We start from the raw sequence: 22,973 nt of genomic DNA on the forward strand, positions 1-22,973 counted from the left end.
GTGATTTCTTTTATATAAATAGTTTATATGTTCGTTTTATATAAATTAACATCATGCATTCTTGAGAGACCTGCATTGTGCAATTTAAAAAAAAAAAACACGCTATCGAAAGAATATTAAACAAAAAAACCGCTGTGGAAGTTTTAGTCTGAGGTATTTCTAGAACTTGTTTAGGGCATTATCATCCACACATTATAGACAAACTAAAGAGCAATTGAGCTCAATATGGCAGAAATATGTGATACCAGCCTCAAGAATTATTTTGTATATTACAAATCCAAAGTTACACACATACGCATATATAAATATATATACACACACACACTTAATTTATCAAACTTTTCACGATACAGAATGTTTCATAACATGGGTTAATACAATACAAGAAATTTTTCGTCTCTTGTCGGCTACTAAAAGACTATCAAAATATATTAATGCTACGCCCCCGCGAAATATTTAAAATATTGACTTCTTATTTATATTAAAAGTATAGTAAATATGCAACGTACATAATTAAAGTTTTTAAATAATCGTACAAGATTTTTTACTTTAACATGTGTACATATTTTTCTCACAATTCGGAATAACACTTCTATGTTAATAGCTGCCACTTCTACAAGACTGTAAATGATCAGAACTTCAGGATGGGTGCTACTAGTAGTTAGTTACGATGCAACGCTGTAGTGCGCATCGCTTGTGGAGTGGAAATGAGTTTTGGTTGATATGTACTCAACAATCCTGCTCAGTGGGAAATGTTGTGATTGTTATGAGCAAACTCTTAGTACACAGTTAATTTTGTGACGTGTTAACGTCTAATAAATCGATGAACGCCAGCTGCACGCACGAAAAAGTGTCCCGTAACGCACATTGTTCCACTACGGAAGTCCCACTACGGATGTCTCCTGTTATGCTCATTGTACGCATGCGTGGCATCTCTCTTCCACTCGATTGGAACAACCACCGATTTGACTTTTCAATCATGTTTTCGTCGTTTGAATTATTAATATTATGTAATTTAACGACCGTGCACCGATTTTCAGCACAATCGGTACGGTTATTTAAAAGTAATGTTGAATATTCAAATACGTTTTTAACGAACAATGGTGTTTTACAGTTACACATAATAATTCAAATTTTACCCGGGATCTTTTGCACAAAGTTTTAAAAAATATTGTAACACATTATAAATAAGTTTGGTGTATTTGGGATGCGTATTTGTTATAAAATCGTGTTATAAAAACGAAAAAATATTATTCCCCTACCATGAACAAAATTTTTATAAATAAATATATATAACAGAAACTATTATGTCAAATATGGCCTCGTGGCCATGCGGTTAGCATCGCTGACTACCAATCCAAACGTTGACGGATCGAATCCCCGCGGCCGCTATACTTTCATCTTTGTACTTGTAAAAATAAATACGGCGCACGCGACACTACAAAAGTAATAAACATATTTTATTTAATGAGTGCAAATAAAAGTAAATTTATCGATTAAATTGTAGATTCCATTTCACACCTTCTTTGTATCCATACAAAATAGTGATAATTCAATAAAAAAAATGATTCAAATTTATTCATAAAAGTATGCATAGGTAGATTTGATCATACAAAAGATAGAAAAATTAAAAAAAAAAAATTGGTTGTCTGTAAAGTTGGTTTACGGACGATAGTTTAACGTGACAACGTCATAACAAAACATTGATGGAATGATTGCATACTTTTATGAATAAAATTGAATCTTTTTATTTTAATAATAAAAGAATATATACTTCAAATTATACTTGTAATCAATTTTTAAAATGCAAGAATAATTAACCTTTATTGCCGAAATTCTTGTTGTAATAAGCAATGAAAACAGCATTAACTTTTCACTTCACTTTATAAACAGTCGACGAAACCGTTCACGTCTAGATGACTTGTAATTAATTTTAAAAACTGGTGTTTAGCTATAAAGTTTAAATATAATTAAGAACAAGTTTTCATATAAATGAACTGTAATCAAATATATCTCATAAATGATATGAATCACCATAATTCTTTAGTCAATTGTAACATAACCTATTATTACTGCACTCGCCGTGCCTGGTTCCCGCGATAGCGGATAGATATCGCGTTTCATTCGGTTCGCGTCCGTCACCGTAGATAGCAGCATGGTAGGGGAATAATATTATTTCGTTTTTATAACACGATTTAATAACAAATACGCATCCCAAATACACCAAACGTATTTATAATGTGTTACAATATTTTTTTAAACATTGTGCAAAAGATCCCGGGAGTAATTTGAATTATTATGTGTAACTGTAAAACACCATTGTTCGTTAAAAATATGTTATTCTATATCTATCTATCTATATGTGTGTGTGTGTATCGGCGTATAAGCACGCCGTTTTTAAATCGAATCGTGATGCTTATAGCACGTCGTTTTATTATTTAATGTAAAAAAATAGTGAACCTTAAATAAATATTAAAAAAACTATATTTAATTTTAACAGAAAGTAATAATTTCCGAACCATTTTTTTCAGTCACGATTAAAAATAATGAATTAATTTTGTATCTGGACATATAACTAATTGATATAATTAATGGATATAAATTTTTTGCCTCACAAAAATTTTAAATACGTATTCTTTTTAAGTTGAAATTTTAAATTAAAATATTATTCATATTAAATTATGTAGTTTATACAATTTTAAATTACAATTTTTTTGCCTCATAAATATTTATTTGTATATCAAATTGAATACATATTTGCAAAAGAAGAATTTTATGTCCATACATAAAATTAATTCAAAATATACAGGAAAGGATACTAAAAACGTGGAATTGATTTATTGTGTAGACATAATTCTAGTTCATTTTTTATTATGGTATAAGAAAACATTAATGCATTTTTTTTCATCTTCAAATTCATTAAAATTCAGGGAAAAAATTGAATGGGCAAAAAAATATATTGGAATTTAAATTCGACAATTTAAAATTATACTACGTCTGCGTGCTAATTTAATTTGAAGAACCACAATTATAATAATTCAATTAATTGAAAGTAATTTTATATCGCAAGGAATTTGTATTGTGGCACACAAAATATTCTTTGCCAATTTTCTTTGTGTGCCTATTTCAAATATTTAAATTCAAATTAAGTTCATTATTTTAATTACATGAAATTTTGATCAGAAATTAAAATTGCATACACCATTTTAATTCTAATAAAAAATGGCTAAACACCTGTTGCAATGATATTTAATGTGTTCAGAGTTATTTTTACAATTGTGTATTACAAAAACATGTATTTACAAGTTGTATACGAATGTATGTCCGGGGACACGGATTCTGGGTGTTGTGCCTGGTGCTAGTCCTCATCTTGGATTGTGACGTCACGGCGGCCATCTTGGATGACCTTGACCTTTTACCTTGACCTAGGCGGCCATCGAGGATCCTCCATCTTGGATCCACCATCTTTAAATCGAGCGCCCCACTCACTCATGATGAAATTTTCGCTATGGCAGTCAAATTGATTTTTTTCTGTTCCACTGGAGGTCACCATCTTGGATATCGTCGACTTTGTTTCTGCTGTTTGTTCCTAGAGAGCATCAGCGTCGCTCTTGATTTTTTTTCTGTTCCGCTGGAGGCCGCCATCTTGGATACCGTCAACTTGGTTTCTGCTGTTTGTTCCTAGAGAGCGCCAGCGGCACTCTGGCTCATCGCATAAGGTCGATGTTCCATTACCTACCAGAGATATTATGGTACTTATCAACATATTAAATTTAATTTTTTATGCAAAATACATTGGAAGCGCTGTCATTCGAACCATTGCAGCTCTAACCTCTAGGTTGAAAAACCTATGTCTTTGACCGCACGGCCATACAGACAGTTACCATACTGAGAATTAAATAAGGTTTATATAAAAATAACATGCATATTAAGACTTGTAGTTTTTTTTTTTAATTTGAAGTAATAATAGCATCGCCTGTTCGAGACAGAACCGTCATCTTGTATTAAGACGTAACTGTTGCAATTATCGTTACGCCCAACGCTGACAATTCCAGATATCTCAATAGATAGTGCACAATTGTCACCGATAGAACTAGAGGAGACTTAAATATCTTAATTGTCTTCAGTAACAGTTGAATCAATAACCAAGGAAGCAACAACTGGTGGTGATCCTTCACCGAACTGTATGTACTGTGACAGAATATAAACTTAAAGATTCGCGATTATTTAATACGCATTTGTAATAATAATAATAACCTTAAGTACAAGCCGTATCTCCTGTGGCAAGACATCTGCATGCATAAACATGAAAGGGATCAAGAAATATATCACTGTTCTTTTAACGAAACTGAGTACTCTGTGTTGTTTGAAAATGTGGTAATCAACAGTCACGTGGAACTGCCCTGATAAGAGATGTCAGGACAAGTAAAGGACTTACTTTGTACTCTAAAAGACTGTATAAATCGAGAAACGCCAGTAATTTGCCCTTTTTTTTTGTTCTTGTAATAGTGTAGAATTTATGAAATAAATGTGTTTGTAATTTTGTTGTTTTATTTCTCGAAACTCCCATTTTTGGTAATTTTAGTTAAATTATTTTATCATCGTCATCCAGGCGTCAAACCAATGATGGAAATAGATTTAATAAAATATTATTTTATTAAGTAATTTTTGATGATTTTTAGAATTTTTTCCGAATTTCTGGCTAAAAATTTAAAGATTTTTAAGATGGCTGCCTAGACACCTAACAAGATGGCAGTCACAATGGCAATAAATAATCACTGCACTCTAGCAGGTAAAAATAAACTAATATGGTTGCAGCAGCCTCTAGCAGACAAAAACAATGTCAGAACAAAGATGGCATCCTCCAGCAGACGAAAACAATATGGCCACCATGACATACTGGCTGATATAATATATGCCAGTGGCTTCCCTGGGTGAAGGATTAATCATTATTGTTTTACTCTCACCAGGTTCGAACGAAGGTCTCCATGTCTGTATGACCTTTTTTTATTAAAAGTTTATTATTAATTTTTACACATTTTAATTTTTTTTCTTTTTTTCCGATAAAAATTATGGATTTTAAAGATGTGGGAAGATTTTCAAAATGGCGGAATGTTTTTTTCTTAAAATTTAATTCTTTATTCTTTATTTATTTTAAAGTTTCCCAGTTAAAATCGAGAAATAATTAAGAATTTTCAAGATGGTGCCATAATGAAAATTGCAATGGTGACATCATAATTCAAAATGGCGGAAAGTTCTTGCAAACATAATAGTGAAAAACAAAATAAAAGAATAAAAAATTTCGAAAAACAAGAAGATGGTGGATCTGATATGGAGGCCGGGGTAAAAGTCAGGTTCAGGTGCTGAGGTCAAAGATCAAGGTCATTCAAGATGGCCGCCTTGATATCACAATTTAAGATGGCTGACCCCGGCGCCACCTTCACATTTTGAACCCTGTAACGGACTTAAATTTATATACTTATGTTAGTTTAACTCTTAATTTTCAGGTTGCAAATTCATCTTCTATAAGAATGTTAATTTAATTCCTAAAAGTTGCAGCTAACAATTAAATTTTCTTAAGTTTTTTATCGATACTTTTATTTGGTATTTAAAGCTTAATTTCTACCAGTCTTTGTAACATGTTGTTTTTAGGTACATATTTTATATAGATATCATTCAATACCAGACACAAAGTTGAGACACCATATATCAATTCTCTAACCTCTCAACTTGCTGACGTTAGCCAGTTTTAAAGCCGTATCTGCATTGTCAAACTTACTGTTACACAAAATAACGATTCATAAGTTCACATGTTGTTATTCTAAAGTACGATTCACGCCAGGTTTTTGAATGCCTCAAGTGTGTTAACTACAGATGGCTTTCTGAATTAAAGATGTAAACATGCCTTCCAAATGATGTTGATATCTTTTTTCCATGAAAACAGGAATGTATTTAACTGTTGAAACTCAGCTTTTCATTGTAAACATTTTAAATCTACAATACTGTAAAAGCAGAAAAAATCACAGTAAAATTGAAAGTTAAATTGCAGAGTGAGCACTATATATAGTACAGTAAAATAAATCATGTATGACACATATAAATGTTTTTATAAAAAATTATATTTAACAGTAGAGCAGCATTTTTTTCAGTAAAATTACAAGGGAAACCTTACCACTCAAAGGAGAAAGACTGGTAATAATTTTATTACGTAACATCATACAAGGATACTATGTTTACTAGCAACATCCAAGAGAAATGTTTGTTAATGATTAATATTTTTACAGGATGCGATACTGAACTGATACTTGAATAGGAATAATCATGTTGGTAACACAGAATTGATTACTACATATCGGAAATAGTTGCCACTACCCATCTGCTAGGTGGTCTGTTCTCAGCTGACTAAGCTATTAGTAGCATGGAGAATTGAGGAATACATGGTTTGCAGAAATCGGAGAACTCTGAAAACACCCACCGGCTATAGTAACATCCGCCATGATTCCCACTGACAAAAAATCCAGGTTTAACACAGCCGGGACTCTACCACCTTAGGCTCTCTATAAGTATCGAGTAAAGCAGTAATACCAGACGATGTGAGAGAAACCTCGTGTGATGTCCAGGCCTGCTTGAACGATGCTTCAGTAGAAAGAACATTGGCCGTTGACAGTTTGCCAATTAGAGTAAAAAGAGTGCTTGAAAAGGCTATCCAGCTTTGCAAGACGATGTTGGAGAAGCAAGTTACTCTTTATGAAATGCAGACGGGGGAATTTACGGGACAAAGGATCGCCTAAATTAGGAACAGGGGAAGATTATGGCGAAGCTCCTAAAATGCAACCAGGGTTCTATTTTCTGACCGAATGATATGGGCAGAAGAACTTCAACACGTGAAAACATAGACAAGAAGAAGTACAACCCACCAAGGAACTCCCCCCCCCCCCCCTCAAACTTATCGCCAGGATAACGAAAGTGACAAGGATGTATTATTACTTGCTTCAAATAACATTTTAAACACTGAATAAATAGTATATAAATGGGACGCCTGCTACTGGAGCTGGAGTGAGGATTGAGGATAGGGTCAATGACCGACTATCATTAGTCACGGAGGCCATCTTTAATGACCTTGACCTTTGAACTTGACCCCAGCAGTCATTTCGGATCCACCATTATGGATTCTATATTTTCCCACCATCTTGGAATCTAATGCCCCACTATAATGTTGCTTTTCTCGTTATATCCCAGATCTGGATTCTAGAATGTTGCAATTTTCGTTATGGCTGCCATCTCAAATTCTAATATCAAGTCTGCCATCTTGGATCTGACCTCAGTCACTTTTTTTTCGATTCTGACCGCAATTCCACCATCTTGTCATCAGCTGAAGGCCATCTATTTGGATTAACGTCAACACCACCATCATGGTTTTTTTCTGTTCTACTGGAGGCCGCCATCTTGGATAACGACATCCTTTTTCTGGTGTTTGTTTCTAGATATCACCAGCATCGCTTTGTCCCATGCACATTAAGTTAGATGTTCCATTACCTGCCAATGTTTTTGTGGTCCTTATTTACATATTAAATGTATTTTTATATTAAAATATATTGGAAACGATGTGATTCGAACCATGACAGCTCGAACCCGGAGTTTGGGAAATATACACCTTTCACCGCAGGGCCATCAAGATATTAAACAGGCCGAGAATTAAATAAGCTATAAAAAATAACATACACATATTAGGACTTGAAGTTTTTGAATATGAAGGAATAATAGCATCACCTGCTAGTGGACATTGCAGCCAGCTTTATTTTCCTTACTTACTACCAGGAACTCTAGATAACACATATCGCCTGCTAGAGAGCGCTGCCACCATCTTGTTTTCAGAATAGATACAAGGAGTGCTAGTGTCATGCAGTACACACACCATTTGCTACTATATTTTGCCACCATATCAGTTTAATTTTTACCTGCTTGGGTGCAGCAGTATTTATTACTGTGGCATTCACCATCTTGTCGGCCATATTAAACGCCATCTTGAGATTCTGCAAATATTTAGCTATAAATTCGGACAAAAAATAATCATAAAATCTAAAAAATCAATTGTTAAAATAATGAGTGATTCAATCGCCTATGGTGCTTGGTTAAATCCTTGATCAACACAAAACATATTATATAATATAAAATACCTACCAGAAAATTTACAGATTTAAGGAATAAAACATCAAAATGACAAATATGAAAATTTGTTACATAATTTCTACTTCTCATTATGTACAGTATTCTTGGAGTGTGGAGAAAGTCATTTGCATTTCTTGATGTGTATTTTTTTTCTTCAGTTTATCAGGTCGACTAACTGGTAAACCTAATTTTTCACACAGAGAAAAATTAACGATCGCATTAAAATGACAGTGATATATTTCAATACATTTTGCACTTGGAATATTTGTTAATGATTCGTCACAAAAAATACAGTTCGATTCTGACGAATGTTTAATCAGGCATTAGCAAAACCACGTGTGCTTTTTTAAGTTTATGTAGTGTATAAACTGATTACAACACCTGTTGCATTGTCATTTAATGAATTCGGAGTTAATATTGCAATTGTGTATTATGTAATCACGAATATACAAAATTTTGAATTGTTCACATTATGTACAGTCAGGTTATGGATCACCGTCATTTGCTGCTTCCTTTTATCATTGTCACTGGCACTGTTGTCAATCATTGCAACACTGGTAAAATGTCAGCAACCGAAATCTTCAAGGTCTGCTCTGCTGTCGATACTGCATGCGTCGAAATATCCTGCAGTACTGGAAGAGTAGATACAGCTGCCAACAGAATCTGCATTGACGTCGATGTCGTTGCCATCGTGATCTATGCTGTTGATGGTAGACCTTCTATCCAGGTCAACGTTAATTACGGTAATGATGTCATCGAGTTCTCAAGAATTCTCAGATACCAGACTAATATGTGATGAGTCAAAATAGTCGATCCACAGGGCCAGACTTTGGACTTTGATTTTTATCGCCAGGGCATCACTTATATACTTGCAGTGACTATATGAGACGTGAGTCAGAACAACACAGGCAATTTAATTTTTTAAAAAAGGGTCTTCATTACACTTAATTGACCAAGTACAGATTTAATAATGTCAATTTAAGCTATCTAGTCATGAAATTAGTTTACTACATTTAATGCACTGAAACAGTATTCTTTGTTCCTTATTGCAACATCCACTTCTTTCATACCAACGAGCACTTGAAGTTGTAGTGAATTATGCATCACAGTATTTGCACTGATGCATCGAACATGTAAAAGGTCGTCCGTTTCACATTGAAGTTTCCAAGGTTGCTGGTGAAATTTCAGCTACAGTTGCTTAAAACTTCAAAAGCACCTTCTGATTTCGTATCACCGAAGGTAAAACTTTCATCGAGGCTGTCGTTAAAAATGGTGAAGATGCCATAAGTTCTCTAGAATTCACAATTATGAAACTTATGCACCAAACTGGTCAAACTAACTGATCCGCACTGCACCACAGCCAAAGAAAGCCTAAGGCTGCCGATGTCTGGGCCTCGCTTATATACCAAAAGTTGCTGGCACACTATGTGAGTCAAAACAATAACTTGTTAATTATTTTTAATTGGGTTAAAATGCATGTAACTTAAAATCCTAGAAAAAAAGTTCAAATTCGGCAAATGTTTTATTAAAAAAATACATAAGTACATATTAAATTAAGACCTTAAGCATTTTTTTAAACAAAGGCTTATATGGACTGCCTCGTTAACTCTGGGTACTGTCTCATCGATACCTGTTCAACTGGTTCGCTGGTCTCAGGCACAGAAACACAGGTATCTATCCGACTGGTCATCTTCTTTGGCATTGACAACTTCAGTGACTCACGAACGACGTCGTCTGCGACAGCGACTTCACCTAGTCTTTGTCTCAGATCTTGTTCAGTAAGGATCACTGACAGAGCTATGACGAGATGTGTGTCGTTTGGATGTCTGTGAAGATGCATCTTAGGTTGCAACAGGTTGCAAAACATTTATGTTTGGTGTGACACATGCAGATGAAGTGACTACTTCTCGATGCTGGCTGGAAGGATCTTGCGCAGTTTCTTGTGATGGACGGCACAGTTTCTAAGTTCGCAGCAATCTAGCAGCTGCTGAGTCGATTCGTAGGACACAGGAATATGCGAAAACCTCCATTGTTGAACGCCTCCATCCCAGGTATCTGTACATGTGCGCAGATATCCGGCATCCCAGTAGCTGTACCGATACTGCTCAAACTAGGTCTTTCGCTCACGTACATACTGGCAGGATGAAACGAAAACATCTTCTTGCAGGTCTGACGACAACTGAAGGCATGAACTGTTGCATGTCTTTTATATCTGCAGACTCTACTTACACTGCGAGTGCCATTTACGCGTTAGCTAAGAGTTTGTACATATACATATTGTCGTGTTGATGTTCGTCATACATTGCATAAAACAGAAAAAGACACCCATATTCAGCCTGCAGGTCAAAAATTTCGGTGGCTCCTTCGCAAAACTTTCTCAGATTTTTCTTCTATTCGGGTCTGGTGACATGAATGATGCCATGCAGACTCCTCAATAGCAAATCACCTAGCCCATTTTTACTTGGTGGTAGGGAATTTTACCTTCATCTCACTCCAGGCCATCGAAGTATATGCATAGCGATTCATTTAAACATTTACTTCTTTTGTGCAGTAGTTATTAGGGATATGGAGGCCAGAAGGTGCGGGTTGGGTCTTACTGGCATCCTCGTAGATGACGGCAATCTCCTTGAGCACGAATTCGTTTTAGCCCTGGAAACCTTGAAGGTTGCAGTACATCTTGCCCCTAGCAATGCTTGGCTGTAATTAAATCTCGCAAATGTAACAGTATTTAAAAGATAAAATTCACAAGCTTGTCTCGGCGGTTGTATGATGCCAAGTCGATTTTTAAGTATCAGACAAAAGACGTAGGTGTTTGGTGGAATATTTCCGCTCGTCGATATCTCGATCCTACAGTTAATTTTTGAATTTACTTGATCTTCCTGTTTGGAAACGTCAAAAACTTTTAACAGAACCTTGTCCTTGAAACTGTCTGAACTCAGTATCGGTGATTGTCCGTGGCCATAGTACTTTCTGAAACTTGGCATCAATTTTATATGCGAGAAGTAATCTTTGGTTTCCCAGTTCACGGTAATGACGACATAGAGGTATATTTCGCTATTTAAAATTTTTTTTATAATACGTAATTGGCAGTTATCAAACACAGTGCGGTTAGCTCTTAAATTAAGCTGTCTTTCAGTCTTAAGCACTTCGTCGATGTACCTTGGGTTTTTCTTAAGTAAAGCTACACTTTACTTTCCAATTAATACAGTGGCATTGAGGCAAGCAAGGATACATTTCCAGGTGCCAGGATCGGAATGGTACAAAATGTTCTTGCCATTTTCTAAGTTCTGCAGCATCTTGATACGTTCGACCACGCTCATTTGGACGTGAGGCAGTATCTAGTCGATAGACTGTAGTGTTTGCGAGACATCGTGTGGATTTTCTGCAGCAGAGATAGTTGCATCAATGTGCATGTTGGCTAGAAGCAGTACGAGCCTTTGTTGTTTATATGCCTATAGTTTTCAGCGAATCCAATAAGCATGGACAGCAGAACATAAACTTCTAATTTACCTTCGGCATAAATAGGTATCTTGTAATCATCCTCCAAGCCCCAGCTGACTATCTTTGAAGCAGACAGTTTATTCGGCATGGGCGAAAGGTAATTTTTCATAGCGGATGTTAGGTCTAAATCACTCATATGGTCTACCTAAACATCATTAAGTTCATGTAATGCGCTTGATTATGTGAAGAATACCATTACAGGACACTGTCGTCGTTGTTGATTGATGCATGCTATCTCTCTTTGTCAGCATTCCTCTTAGACTAATAAATAACTGCGAAGGTGAAGTTTAGCTATCTTGGTGCTTTACAGCGATGCGTACTTCAGGAGGTAGTGCATACGGCCTGAGCAGGAAAGGCTGGTACTCATGCAGTTCCATTTTCGTAATGCTGTCATCAAAAAATTCCGGGTTTTCCATATTGATAATTCCATCTTCCATATTTATTCGGCACATGTTCAATACTTCATGAGAAACTTGATGCTGTCAGGTGATAATGCACCGAAGTCTGTTAGAGAACTGGTCTTTTGGACGCCAATGCGATTTCTTTTATACCTTTACGGACTCAAAAAAATTATGCCCATCGACTGAAGTGCATTCCAAGTATAATTTCTCTGTCTCGCTGGTCAACGATTATGACGACTTCGTGTGATATTTTGCTGCATTTCAACCAGTTTATATCCTGTTGGGACATTGGCACTCATGTAGCATGTTGTTTAGTATTCCATTGAGATACATTCCGCTTACCTAATTGCATTTATTTGTATGGTATTCACAGGAAATATGTTTACTGTGTGTATAAATTCGTACGTTTTTTTCTGAAACGTAAATTTTTGGTTCAATTCCGAGCGTCGTACCAATTGTACCAGGTTTCGTAAAGTGAACATTTTCACTGCATGTTAGAATGCTTTTATGGGTGTTTGGATTTCCACATAGATGAAAGTCTACATCATATTTTTCTTGATGTAATTTGAATTTCGTCATTTCGTAAGATCCAACAGGTAACTGTATTTTTTGAGCGAAGACATCACTTTTCAGGAAACAAATCTTGCAGTTATATTTTTGATATTCGATATTGCATTATACGATTTAAAATCCGCGAGTCCGATAAACCAATCTCCTTGCAACTCCAAAGGCGGCATATGAAACGCCCGCAGCTCCGAAGTGTGACCTGTTAACATGTTATCGACATGACTGATTTATTTTCAAAACTGTACAGTTATTTTATAAGCAACAATGGCACACTCACGAAACTTTTGCTTTGCAGATAAATTGCCTCGCATAAACACACCTCTGAAATGAGGTATATTCAGTTTTCGACGTACTTAATTAAATCTATATTGGTGAGTGGGCATTTCGGGAGAGAATTTACGATTTTTTTCACTCGTTTCTTTCTTTTGCCTCGACCTTCACCTGCTTTGTGTGATCGTAGGTTAAGTCCTGCGGTCTATTTTTACCCTTGGCAATGGCTTCCATGCTGGCATTGTGTCTTGGTGCTTCATCTAACTGCTTGCACTCATTCTTGGAAGTGTTGACTGCCCGCACCATACCACTCGAAGCACCGACGGTTCCTCCGAGGACACCCAATGCAGGCAAAAGTAGCGGTAGAAATCAGCCACTAATCTTCTTGTCGACAGTCTGTCTTTTTTGCTTGGCTTTTTGCATGCCTGCACTAGTCTTACGCTTAGTATTGCGGGTACTGGCCTGACCAGTACCCATTTCTAATTCAGTCTTGCCCTTCATTATTTGGATACACACCACACCGCGATATTTTTCTCCAAGTCCTGCGAATATTGATTTACTTAAATCTTCAGCTTCCTTGCCAGTATCTCATCAGCTCGGTGCCATGATACCAGTTTCTTGCTGAGGAAATAGGCAATATCGTGCTACTTGCAGGTCTCGTCAAGAGAATTAATGCCCAAGTCACCTCGCGCTAGTTTTTGACTAGTTTCGTTTCTGGACCACAGAACCTGTAGCCGGGAATGTGTAGTTTGAAAGGCCGATTATTTATCAGCGAGTTCACGAGTACTGCGCCGATGTGTTTTATGCTCTTACCTCTTCGAGGTATATTACACACAACTGTGCCGATAGTATAAAAGCGATTTATTTTACACATTTTCGTCAGTACAATGCAAGTCGTCAAGCAAGAAGTGTGTATTCCCGTGCGCATAACCCAAGACGACGAAGCCAGGGCAGGTGAATCGCGGCACAGTTCGTTACTGCATTCTACCATACGATGCATTATGGCAGGCCCATCCAAATGCGGGAAAACAAGCGTTCTACCGAGTTTGCTAGAAAAACGGTCTTAGGTTCCAAAATGTGTATCTCTGTTCCAAGATGTTGCAACAGTCCTAGTACTAGCTACGTTTCTACAATCGGTGGTAGGCCTAGAGTATTTTCCGTTTACCGATAATGCAGATGTGGTCCCTCTTAGCGAAGCAAGAGCCAATTACGTGTTTATTTTCGATGACGTCGTGTGCGAGAAGAGAGGCTTGATTCAAGAGTATTTTTTCCGAGGGAAGATACACAAAAGTTGACTGCATTCACCAGTATCAAATATGTTGCCAAATATCAAAATATTTGCTACGTGACAATGCTAATGTCATAGTGTTGTTTCGCATGGACGAACTTAATTTATGTCACGCGAATGACGATCACGTAAACACTGACATTATGTTTCAGAAATTCAAAGATATGTGCTCTTTGTGCTGGAAAAACTAGCACGGATTCCTAGTTATAATCAAGGACTGACTTCTATATAAGGACAGGTACAGACAAGGTTTCAATCAGTTTATCATCAAACATGAGTCATAACATTTCGAAATTCGGTCGTAGCAGTTGCAATACCGAAATGCATACTGTTATCAAGTCACACGACTCCGATATCCGGAAATATTTTTCGCTACTCGGTTAAAAAGTACAAAGTACGAGAAACGAATTACTAGAGTACCTCGTTGCCATCTATCAGCGCGTTGAGGCCTCGGATTCTCGAATTCACAACATGATCGAAGTATCGAATGAACAAAGCCTTGACGATTTTAGGGCTTGTCAAAGTAGTTTGAATGCATTACTAACTCTCTTGACAACGAAAACAGATCTTGCTAACCACACGGAATAATTTTCTGCGGTGAATAAAAAAAGTATAAAAGGAAGTCTTGCAATATGTTTTCAGCTAGTACAATGTCCGACTTGGTCTTACTTGCTATACAGTCTGTTCGTGAAAAATATTGATTTGCTAGAGGAGTCAGACTTGCAAGTGAAATGGAAAATAAAAAGATATTTAAACCAATCACTAGTCATCTCGATGAACTAAAAGATAAGCAATATACATCCATCAACAAGAAGACAGAAGTTGATGACGAGATGCTTACTGCAAAGAAGAGGAAATATTAACCAGCTCCAGAGGAAAAGGTCTTTACAAGTACAGATTCTATGCACAAGAATATATTACGGAAACGCGAAAGTAGGGTCATCAAAGGGGTTCTGTGACAGTGTAAACATTGCCAAATGTAAACATTGCTCACGCAATGTTGACGCCTTGGAAAGATGTCAACATTACACAACCATTGTTATGTAAACACTGCACCAGAACCCCCCTGGGGCCGCCATCTTGCCGGTCCGTAACCCTGACAACCAAACAGCATCTGCTGGAGGCCGCCATCTTAATTCTACCTTTGGTTACCAGAGCGCGCCACCGTAGCCGCCACTGGGGGTCGCCATATTGCCGGTCCGTAACCCTGACAACCAAACAGCGTTGCTGGAGGCCGCCATATTAGTTCTACCTTTAGTTAACGGAGCGTGCCACCCTCACTTCGAAGGCAGGAGTTGTATACAAAAAAAAGCTGGGCAGCTGGGATTCAATCCGTGGGATGCAAACAACGTCGAGATTAGAAAGCAGACACCTAACCAACCAGACAATGAGACCATTTGAGTAGTAGATAATTAAATAAGGAATATATGCTTACATTCTCAAAAAGGCACCATACTGCTATGTCTATCCCACTCCGAGTATGCTTAAAGCAAATGGCGTCAACCCCCACTCCAAGTATACTTAAAACAAATGCGAAACCCCCCTCCCTAAGTATGCTTAAATCAAATGCTGTCATGTTTAAAAATTTACAAAAGAAATAAAGTATGCTTAAATAATGCAGTCATAGTAGCTATGTTTATAAATCCCACCCCCCACCACTCCACAATTGCCGCCATGTTTAAAATTTCGTAAAGTATGCTTAAAGCAAATGCCGCCAACCCCCCACCCCTGAGTGTGCCTAAAACAAATGTCGCCATATTGCTATGTTTAAATACAGCTCCCAGGAAGCACCATAACCACAAAAACCGAGCACAGAGAGCGCCAAAAACACCAGCTCACAGAGAGCGACCACCATGTTGTCGCCGCGAGGATATAATGTGAAGTGAGAACAAAAAAAGAAACCTCAAGCCATCTTATAGTAATTGTACAGAAAGAAAAACGTAACATAAAATTTGCTTTAGTAGTAGCACTTGTGCAACACACCAAGTAATAAGCATAGAGTAAAATAAAATGTATAATACTGCGAAGACAGAAAAATAAGCATAGTTAAAATGTAGGACCTCTATTGTAGTAGATCACATACAAATAGTAATAGTACTGGACCAGAGAGAGAGATAAAATAACATCACTAAAAAATATAGCATAGCGATAGCATCTGAAGTAATAAGCATAGAAATATATTAAGCATAGTTAGGACCCCCTACGGTGCAGCGAGTATTGTTAGCAGTTGTGCGAAGCGCTAAAAGCATAATTAAAACAATGCATCGGTGCATGTAACACATAGCGTTAAGTAATAAACATATGTAAAATAAAAACCGCACGGAGTGGGCGAAGACCCAGAAAAAATATGTCTGCACCGCTCGCTGGGGACCCGGCCCGCCCGGCTGCCGCACGAGCGCCAGAAAAAAAATACATAAGTCACCGCGGTGTTCAGTTATAAAAAAACCATGTATGCATATAGACATTGTTAAAAATAATAATAAAAATGTATCCTTACTGCACTAGCCATCCAAATAGCGCGAAGCGCAGTAAAAGGCGCTCAGCGACATGTAGCAAATAAGCATACATAAAATAAAAAACCTTAGTGTAGGAAAAACTCACCCAGAATGCACCCCGCCCACACGGCGACGTGTAATGATAAGCAAATAAATAAACACGCAGACATATTAAAAATAGGAACGCTATGTAAGCAGTGTGGAGTTCAACCCGCCTACCCGACAGCGTTTAACGATAAGTAAATTTATAAAACATATTTAAGCGGGAGCATTAGAGTAACACTTCTGTACACCGTGTAGGCAATCGGAGGGACTGTTGACAAATTCCTCGCGCGACGATAGCCAGCGAGAAGTGAAAGTGTTTTTAACACTGACCCGCTGCGTTCTATAGTAGCTTGCAGTAGAGTCACGGAACTCGCCTACACGCACAACACAATAATTAAAAACGTACAACCCAGTGATACATGAAGGTAATCAACCACCGAATGCATGAGCACACTATAACTGATCTAAAAAAAAACATAAATCAAGTGTAAATAACAATACAAATAGGTATTAATAAACCTATTAAAACATACCATGTGAAACATAACAAAAACAACCAAAATGCTATAGCAGACACACACAAACACAATCACGAACGCAATACAGCAAAATGCATATAAAATCGCCAATCACAGATAATAAAACCTCAGCAGCGAAAACTCCCATGAAATAATAGAACACACTTCACAAAACAACTCGCTTATTGAGACAGCATGATGCAAAGAGTAAAAATCATTCACATCCCTATACGTGAATAGGAAAAATAAATAGCAACGCGGAAAACGAAAGACCGGCACCACCGCGAGAAAACAACCATAAAACATAATAAAATAGTGTTACCCTAAAATAAACAAGCAAAACAATCGACAGCAGACCACACCTTAAAATAAATGCAAGAAAGGTAATAAAAATACTGATGGAGTAACACATTGAGGTAATAAAAAACGCAAAGAGGTAAGGATGGAAACCTCAAAATCCCCCCAAAAAAATTATACCACTAGGCTAAACACAACCCATAAGTAAATCACAATAGAGCCCCCACAGTAAGCCAATAAACCAAAACCAGTCTTTAAAAAAAATCTATCTACGAGAACAATACTATAAAATACCACACTCTCAAGTCAACATATACACCACACCAAATGGCATGGCCCGAGAAATGACAATACAAATAAATATCAATAACCATAAATACCTACATAATCAAAATATGCTATTAAGAAACCGAAACATAAGAAATGACTAGCGCATACACAACAGGAAAGAACAACCATAACACCAAACCCATGAACAACCCAGGGAAAGATCCGAAACCAAGACCTGTCGACTGAGAGGCCAGCACCCATAACACCCCGCAGCACCCCCCAACTGAAGGAACAAGCTATGTCTCTACAAGAATTATGAAGCGCTCATACGATACGAAATTAGAGAACATAAACCCTGTCAAACGAAGACAGAAAAAAAATGCCAGCGGAACAAACCAAAGCGCACATAAGACCTCGCGAATGCGCAAACGAACGGCACAACACCAGAGAAAAAACATGCTATTCCTTTGTTAAAAAAATTAAGACGCGCATACGAGTCTTTATTGCTAGCCCAACTACTATACATTCATTAATAAATAAAATCCCTTATAGTAGTATGTGTAGGCATACTGTACTATAGTCATTAAATAAGAAGTAATATAAGTACAATGCGATATAGCCACAAGACGTAATTAAATAAAAAAATATAGTAAAAAAGATTAAGTTTACTGCATGCTTATAGCCATTAAATAATATATAATGGAATATATGTAAGTAAAACATGTTATACTCATACCTTATTAACTAAATATCTGCAGGTTTAAGCTCTTATAGTCATTAAACCAGATACTTTGTAGGAATATAAACATAAGTTGTTTCTAAATAAAATGGTCTCTGTAATACATATGCTTATAGGTAGATCATCAGCTCTGACTAATTTGTCCTTATTAAAGAGCTTCATATTAGAAATACGAATGCTAGTTCACGGCTATAAACATAGCATGTTATTCTAACAATAAAATAAACTATGTATCATTGCAAGTATAAATACCGCAATATACGGCTAACTAAATTTGAAATAGTCATACCATCGTTATTAAATAATGATACTATTTATTTATACAAAAAAAATTAACTGCTATACATACATCCTTTTCGCTCATGACATATACATAGTGTGTGTGTGGTGCTCTAAATAAGGAGTGTTGGCCCCCATATAGGAATGTTATATGAGTCATGTTGTACAGTAAGAATGCTTATAAGATTATTGATTGTTAACTTTCCATCAAAGCTAGATAAAAACGATCTCTATATAATGGTAGATGAATAATCAGAGCTATGTATACCAACTATAGTCTTCATACTAGTAAATAATAATTAAGAATTAAGGATATACCTGGGTAAATAAAAAAAGATCGACTAAAAAAGAACCTATATAACTACATCCCAATAAGCATAGGAAGCTCTGAATTTCCAAGGCGTTAATAACAAAATGTAAAATAAGAGTTAAATGGTTCAATTTTAAATAAGAATCTATATCGTTATATTCTAATACTATGCATTCCATTAAGCATAGGAAGCACTATAATCCCATTCCGACGAAACTTGAATAGATCACACCAGTAATGTTTGTGAAAGAACACACAAGGAGATCCATATCATATTAATAACCACTTAGCCAAAATCGTTTACAGAATAACAGACATACCAATTCCATACCTCAAATACCTCATCGCTTCGACGATGGTCCAGAACACGAAAATTATATCTGCCTCCCAGAGACTGCCACAGTCGCCTCGGCGGACTTTGTGAGGTCACTAGTAACTTTCACCAAGCCAGAAACCGGACAGAAAATTTAACCTGGGCTCGCGACTTCTATACATTATATTCAATGCCGAAACTAATAAGCTATGTTTATGTCCCATGTTTATTCTACCATGAAAATTAAGCCTAAATACGTAAAGGACGATCACCTCCTTCTAACAGTGACAGAAGAAGAAAGATCTACGAAAGCGTAAAGCTAATGTCGGTGACATCATGCGGATCTGCAAACAGAAATGCATCTTCGAGAAAGGTTTCACTGAGTATTGGAGTCCCGAACCTTTTTCGTGTGACCCACATTCGCGAATCGGAGCCTAGAACCTACTACTTCGAAGATTTGGACCACAAGCCTTTCCGGAGTGGCTTCTATGCCAAAGGTATTCAGCCTACGATGTAACCCTATACATACTTGGTGGAGAAGATTCTCAAACGAAAAAATGGACGATCTTATGTCAAGTGGTGGGACTTCCCACCTCACTTTAATTTTGTAGGTAGTAGATGCAGAAATAAAAAACGCTAGTTAATAGTTCTTGTAGTATAAATTATGTAATAAATTATTATTTGTAATTTTGTTTTATTTCTTAAACCAGTGACTTTTCTGATATTTTTAATTCAATTACCTATGTTTGTATATATCAAGGTTCGAAACAAGCTAATTTAAATATATAGGATATAATATATCATAATTTTAACAAGTGATTAATTTGATGATTTTTGGATTTTTTTCCGAATTTCTAGCTACATAATTACAGAATTTCAAGATGACGCTGATAAGATGGTGGATACCAAAGAATACCTCTGCACTCTTGTGGGTAAAAATTTAACTAATATGACATCATTTAGCAGATGGTTGTGTATTACGTGACACTAGCACTCCTTGCATTGATTACTGAAATAAAGATGGTGTCAGTGCACTCTAGTAGGCGATATGCTTTAACTAGCACTCCTGGTAGCTTGTATTCAAAATAAAGATGGCTGAAATGACCTCTAGCAGGTAATGCCATTATTCCTTCGAATTCTAAAAATTTACAAGTCAGAATATGTGTTATTTTTATATACCTTAATTCATTATTGGTTTGGTAAATGTATCGATGGCCATATTGCCAAAGGCATATGTATTCCAACCCAGAGGTTCGAGGTGTCATAGTTTTAATCACCTCGGTGCCAATGTGTTTTGAATATAATTTTTTATTTAATATGTTTTTAAGGACCACAAAAAACATTTGCAGGTAATGGAACATCGAACTTAATGTGCATGAGACAGAGTAATGCGACCACTCTCTGGGAAAAAACAGCAGAATCAAATATGGCAGCTTCTAGTAGAACAGTAACAAACCAATGATGGTAGTCTTGACATTAATTCATTGGATGGCCTTCCACCGACAAGATGGTGGACTTGCTGTCAGAATAGAAAAAAAGTGACTGATGTCAAATCAGGGATGGCGGACTTGATATTAGAATTCCAGATAGAATCCATAACGAAAATTGAAACATTCTAGAATCCAAAATCTGGGGCATAACGAAAAATGCAACATTAGAGTGGGGCATTAGATTCCAAGATGGTGGGAAAAGATAGAATTCATAATGGCGGATTAAAATGACTGCTGAGTTCAAGTTCAAAGGTCAAGGTCATCCAAGATGGCCACCATGATATCATGATAGTCGGTCATTGACCCATATCCTCAATCCTCACTCCAACTCTAGTAGCAGGAGCCCCATTTATATACTACTTGCATAGCTTGATTGAAAGAAAGCTTTAGTTGTGAACATTGGGTACTTACACTGGAGTCGGAAAGACATCATTTTCGATGTCATGTAAGGAAACATGGCATGTTTAGACTCTATAGCTATAATTGTAAACATAATTTTTACGAGTATGTAAGCCATATTAAATCTACACACACACACACATAGCTGTGGCCAATGTAAAGCTAGTTTTAAATGAACATATACTTTACTGTTCCAATAAAAAGTAAAGTTATTATGGCACATCGTGTCGGCTTTGGTAATCGAGAAGGCAAAAGTAATACAACATTGGCCATACGAAACTGACCTTACTGAAGTTAGGAGTTCGGTTGATCACTGGATTTGCAACAAATGCACAGCATTAATGAAGTGTTGATTTTTTTTTTTCAGAGTAAGAGGTGGTGCATACCAGGCAGTTTTGGTGTCTCCTGTGCTGGTTTTACCCATCAGAGATGGACACTTTGAATCAGACACAAGATCTTTAAGGATATTTTGAAATTGCATTTAAATTCTTATCGACAGTATAATCATTACAGATAGTACACAACCAGTCATAAAAACCAGGGAATTTGTAAAAGGAGTCGGCTATTGCTTTAACAAGGAAGTACCCCGATGTGTGTCTGGAGTGATTACGAGACACCATGGAAAGCAGAGATCATTATGGCAGGACCGGGGTTCAAACTAGGCTCCTCTGTAACGCGACGCCTGTGTATTACCACCTCACACGTGATCTGGCATGGTGCATTTCGAAGCAGATTCAAGATGGAAACAATATACTCTTAAAATATTCCTGTAAAGTGCTGTAAATACCAAAGATAAACTACCCTACTGGAAAATGCTGAGAACTATCAACAAAGGTAAAAGCTATTGCACAGTTCCACCTGAAGATATGTTTTTATCCTTTGAAACATACCATGCAGCAATATGGCATATGCTATTTTAACTTCCACACCCCAGAAAGACAAATAGCTTGTTGAATTCAACACTTAGAGGAGCAAGAAATACAGCACAGACCTGGTCGTCTCCATAACAACACAGGTGCTCGATCAATATCATCAGGAATATAAATGACGAGTCTTTGGAAGTTAAGTCGAGAGTCTGGCAAGTGATCGAAATTTGTCTTATTTGAGTAGATACTTACTAACCAGTAGAATCCATTTCTTAAAACAAAAATTGAGTTACTATTCATAATTTGGGATGCGCAGGTTTACAGCGGGAATGGGACCAACTTACGAGACATGTACAGGGATAAAATGGCTTTTCTGGCTAAGCACAGACAGACAGTGCTACTCACATGGGTATGGTTATCTCCTCGCAACGTGGGGAGCCGGAGGAGCCCACCACGGGGCCCGACAGCACGCCCATGGCTGCCGCCCCCGAGCCCACCACCGCCCCCAGCAGCAGTGGCAGCAGCAGCAGCAGCAGCAGCATGCTCGCCGCCTCACATCCCCGCCTCCTGCAACACACACAACTGTCAGTGGTGCCGCGGACAATGCCAGCACTCGTCGCTCGCCAGTCAGGCCACTGGTACAGGACCAGTGGCCTGACTCTGGAACACGTCCTGTCCACGGCACACTTTCAGCCCGCTGTCTGGCCTTCCACTCCAGAAATTTGGGGGGGGGGGGGGGGAAGAGAAAAAGAAACT

At 37.1% G+C, this 22,973-nt stretch overlaps 1 protein-coding gene across 6 annotated transcripts in view; it reads right to left on the minus strand.

The window, feature by feature from the left end:
- LOC134527272 (frizzled-2) overlaps window positions 1–22,973 on the minus strand; it is a 735,576-nt gene that overhangs the window by 21,744 nt on the left and 690,859 nt on the right. For all 6 annotated transcript variants that reach the window (XR_010074140.1, XM_063359807.1, XM_063359806.1 and 3 more), the window contains one exon: window positions 22,623–22,784. Coding sequence is in view for 5 of the 6 variants with exons in the window: in XM_063359807.1 (XP_063215877.1) it covers window positions 22,623–22,759 (137 nt within the window). In the remaining variant the exon portion in view is untranslated. The remainder of the gene's footprint in view (window positions 1–22,622; window positions 22,785–22,973) is intronic.

Source organism: Bacillus rossius, chromosome 1 (assembly GCF_032445375.1).
Source record: "Bacillus rossius redtenbacheri isolate Brsri chromosome 1, Brsri_v3, whole genome shotgun sequence".
In the NCBI taxonomy this organism is placed as follows: domain Eukaryota; kingdom Metazoa; phylum Arthropoda; class Insecta; order Phasmatodea; family Bacillidae; genus Bacillus; species Bacillus rossius.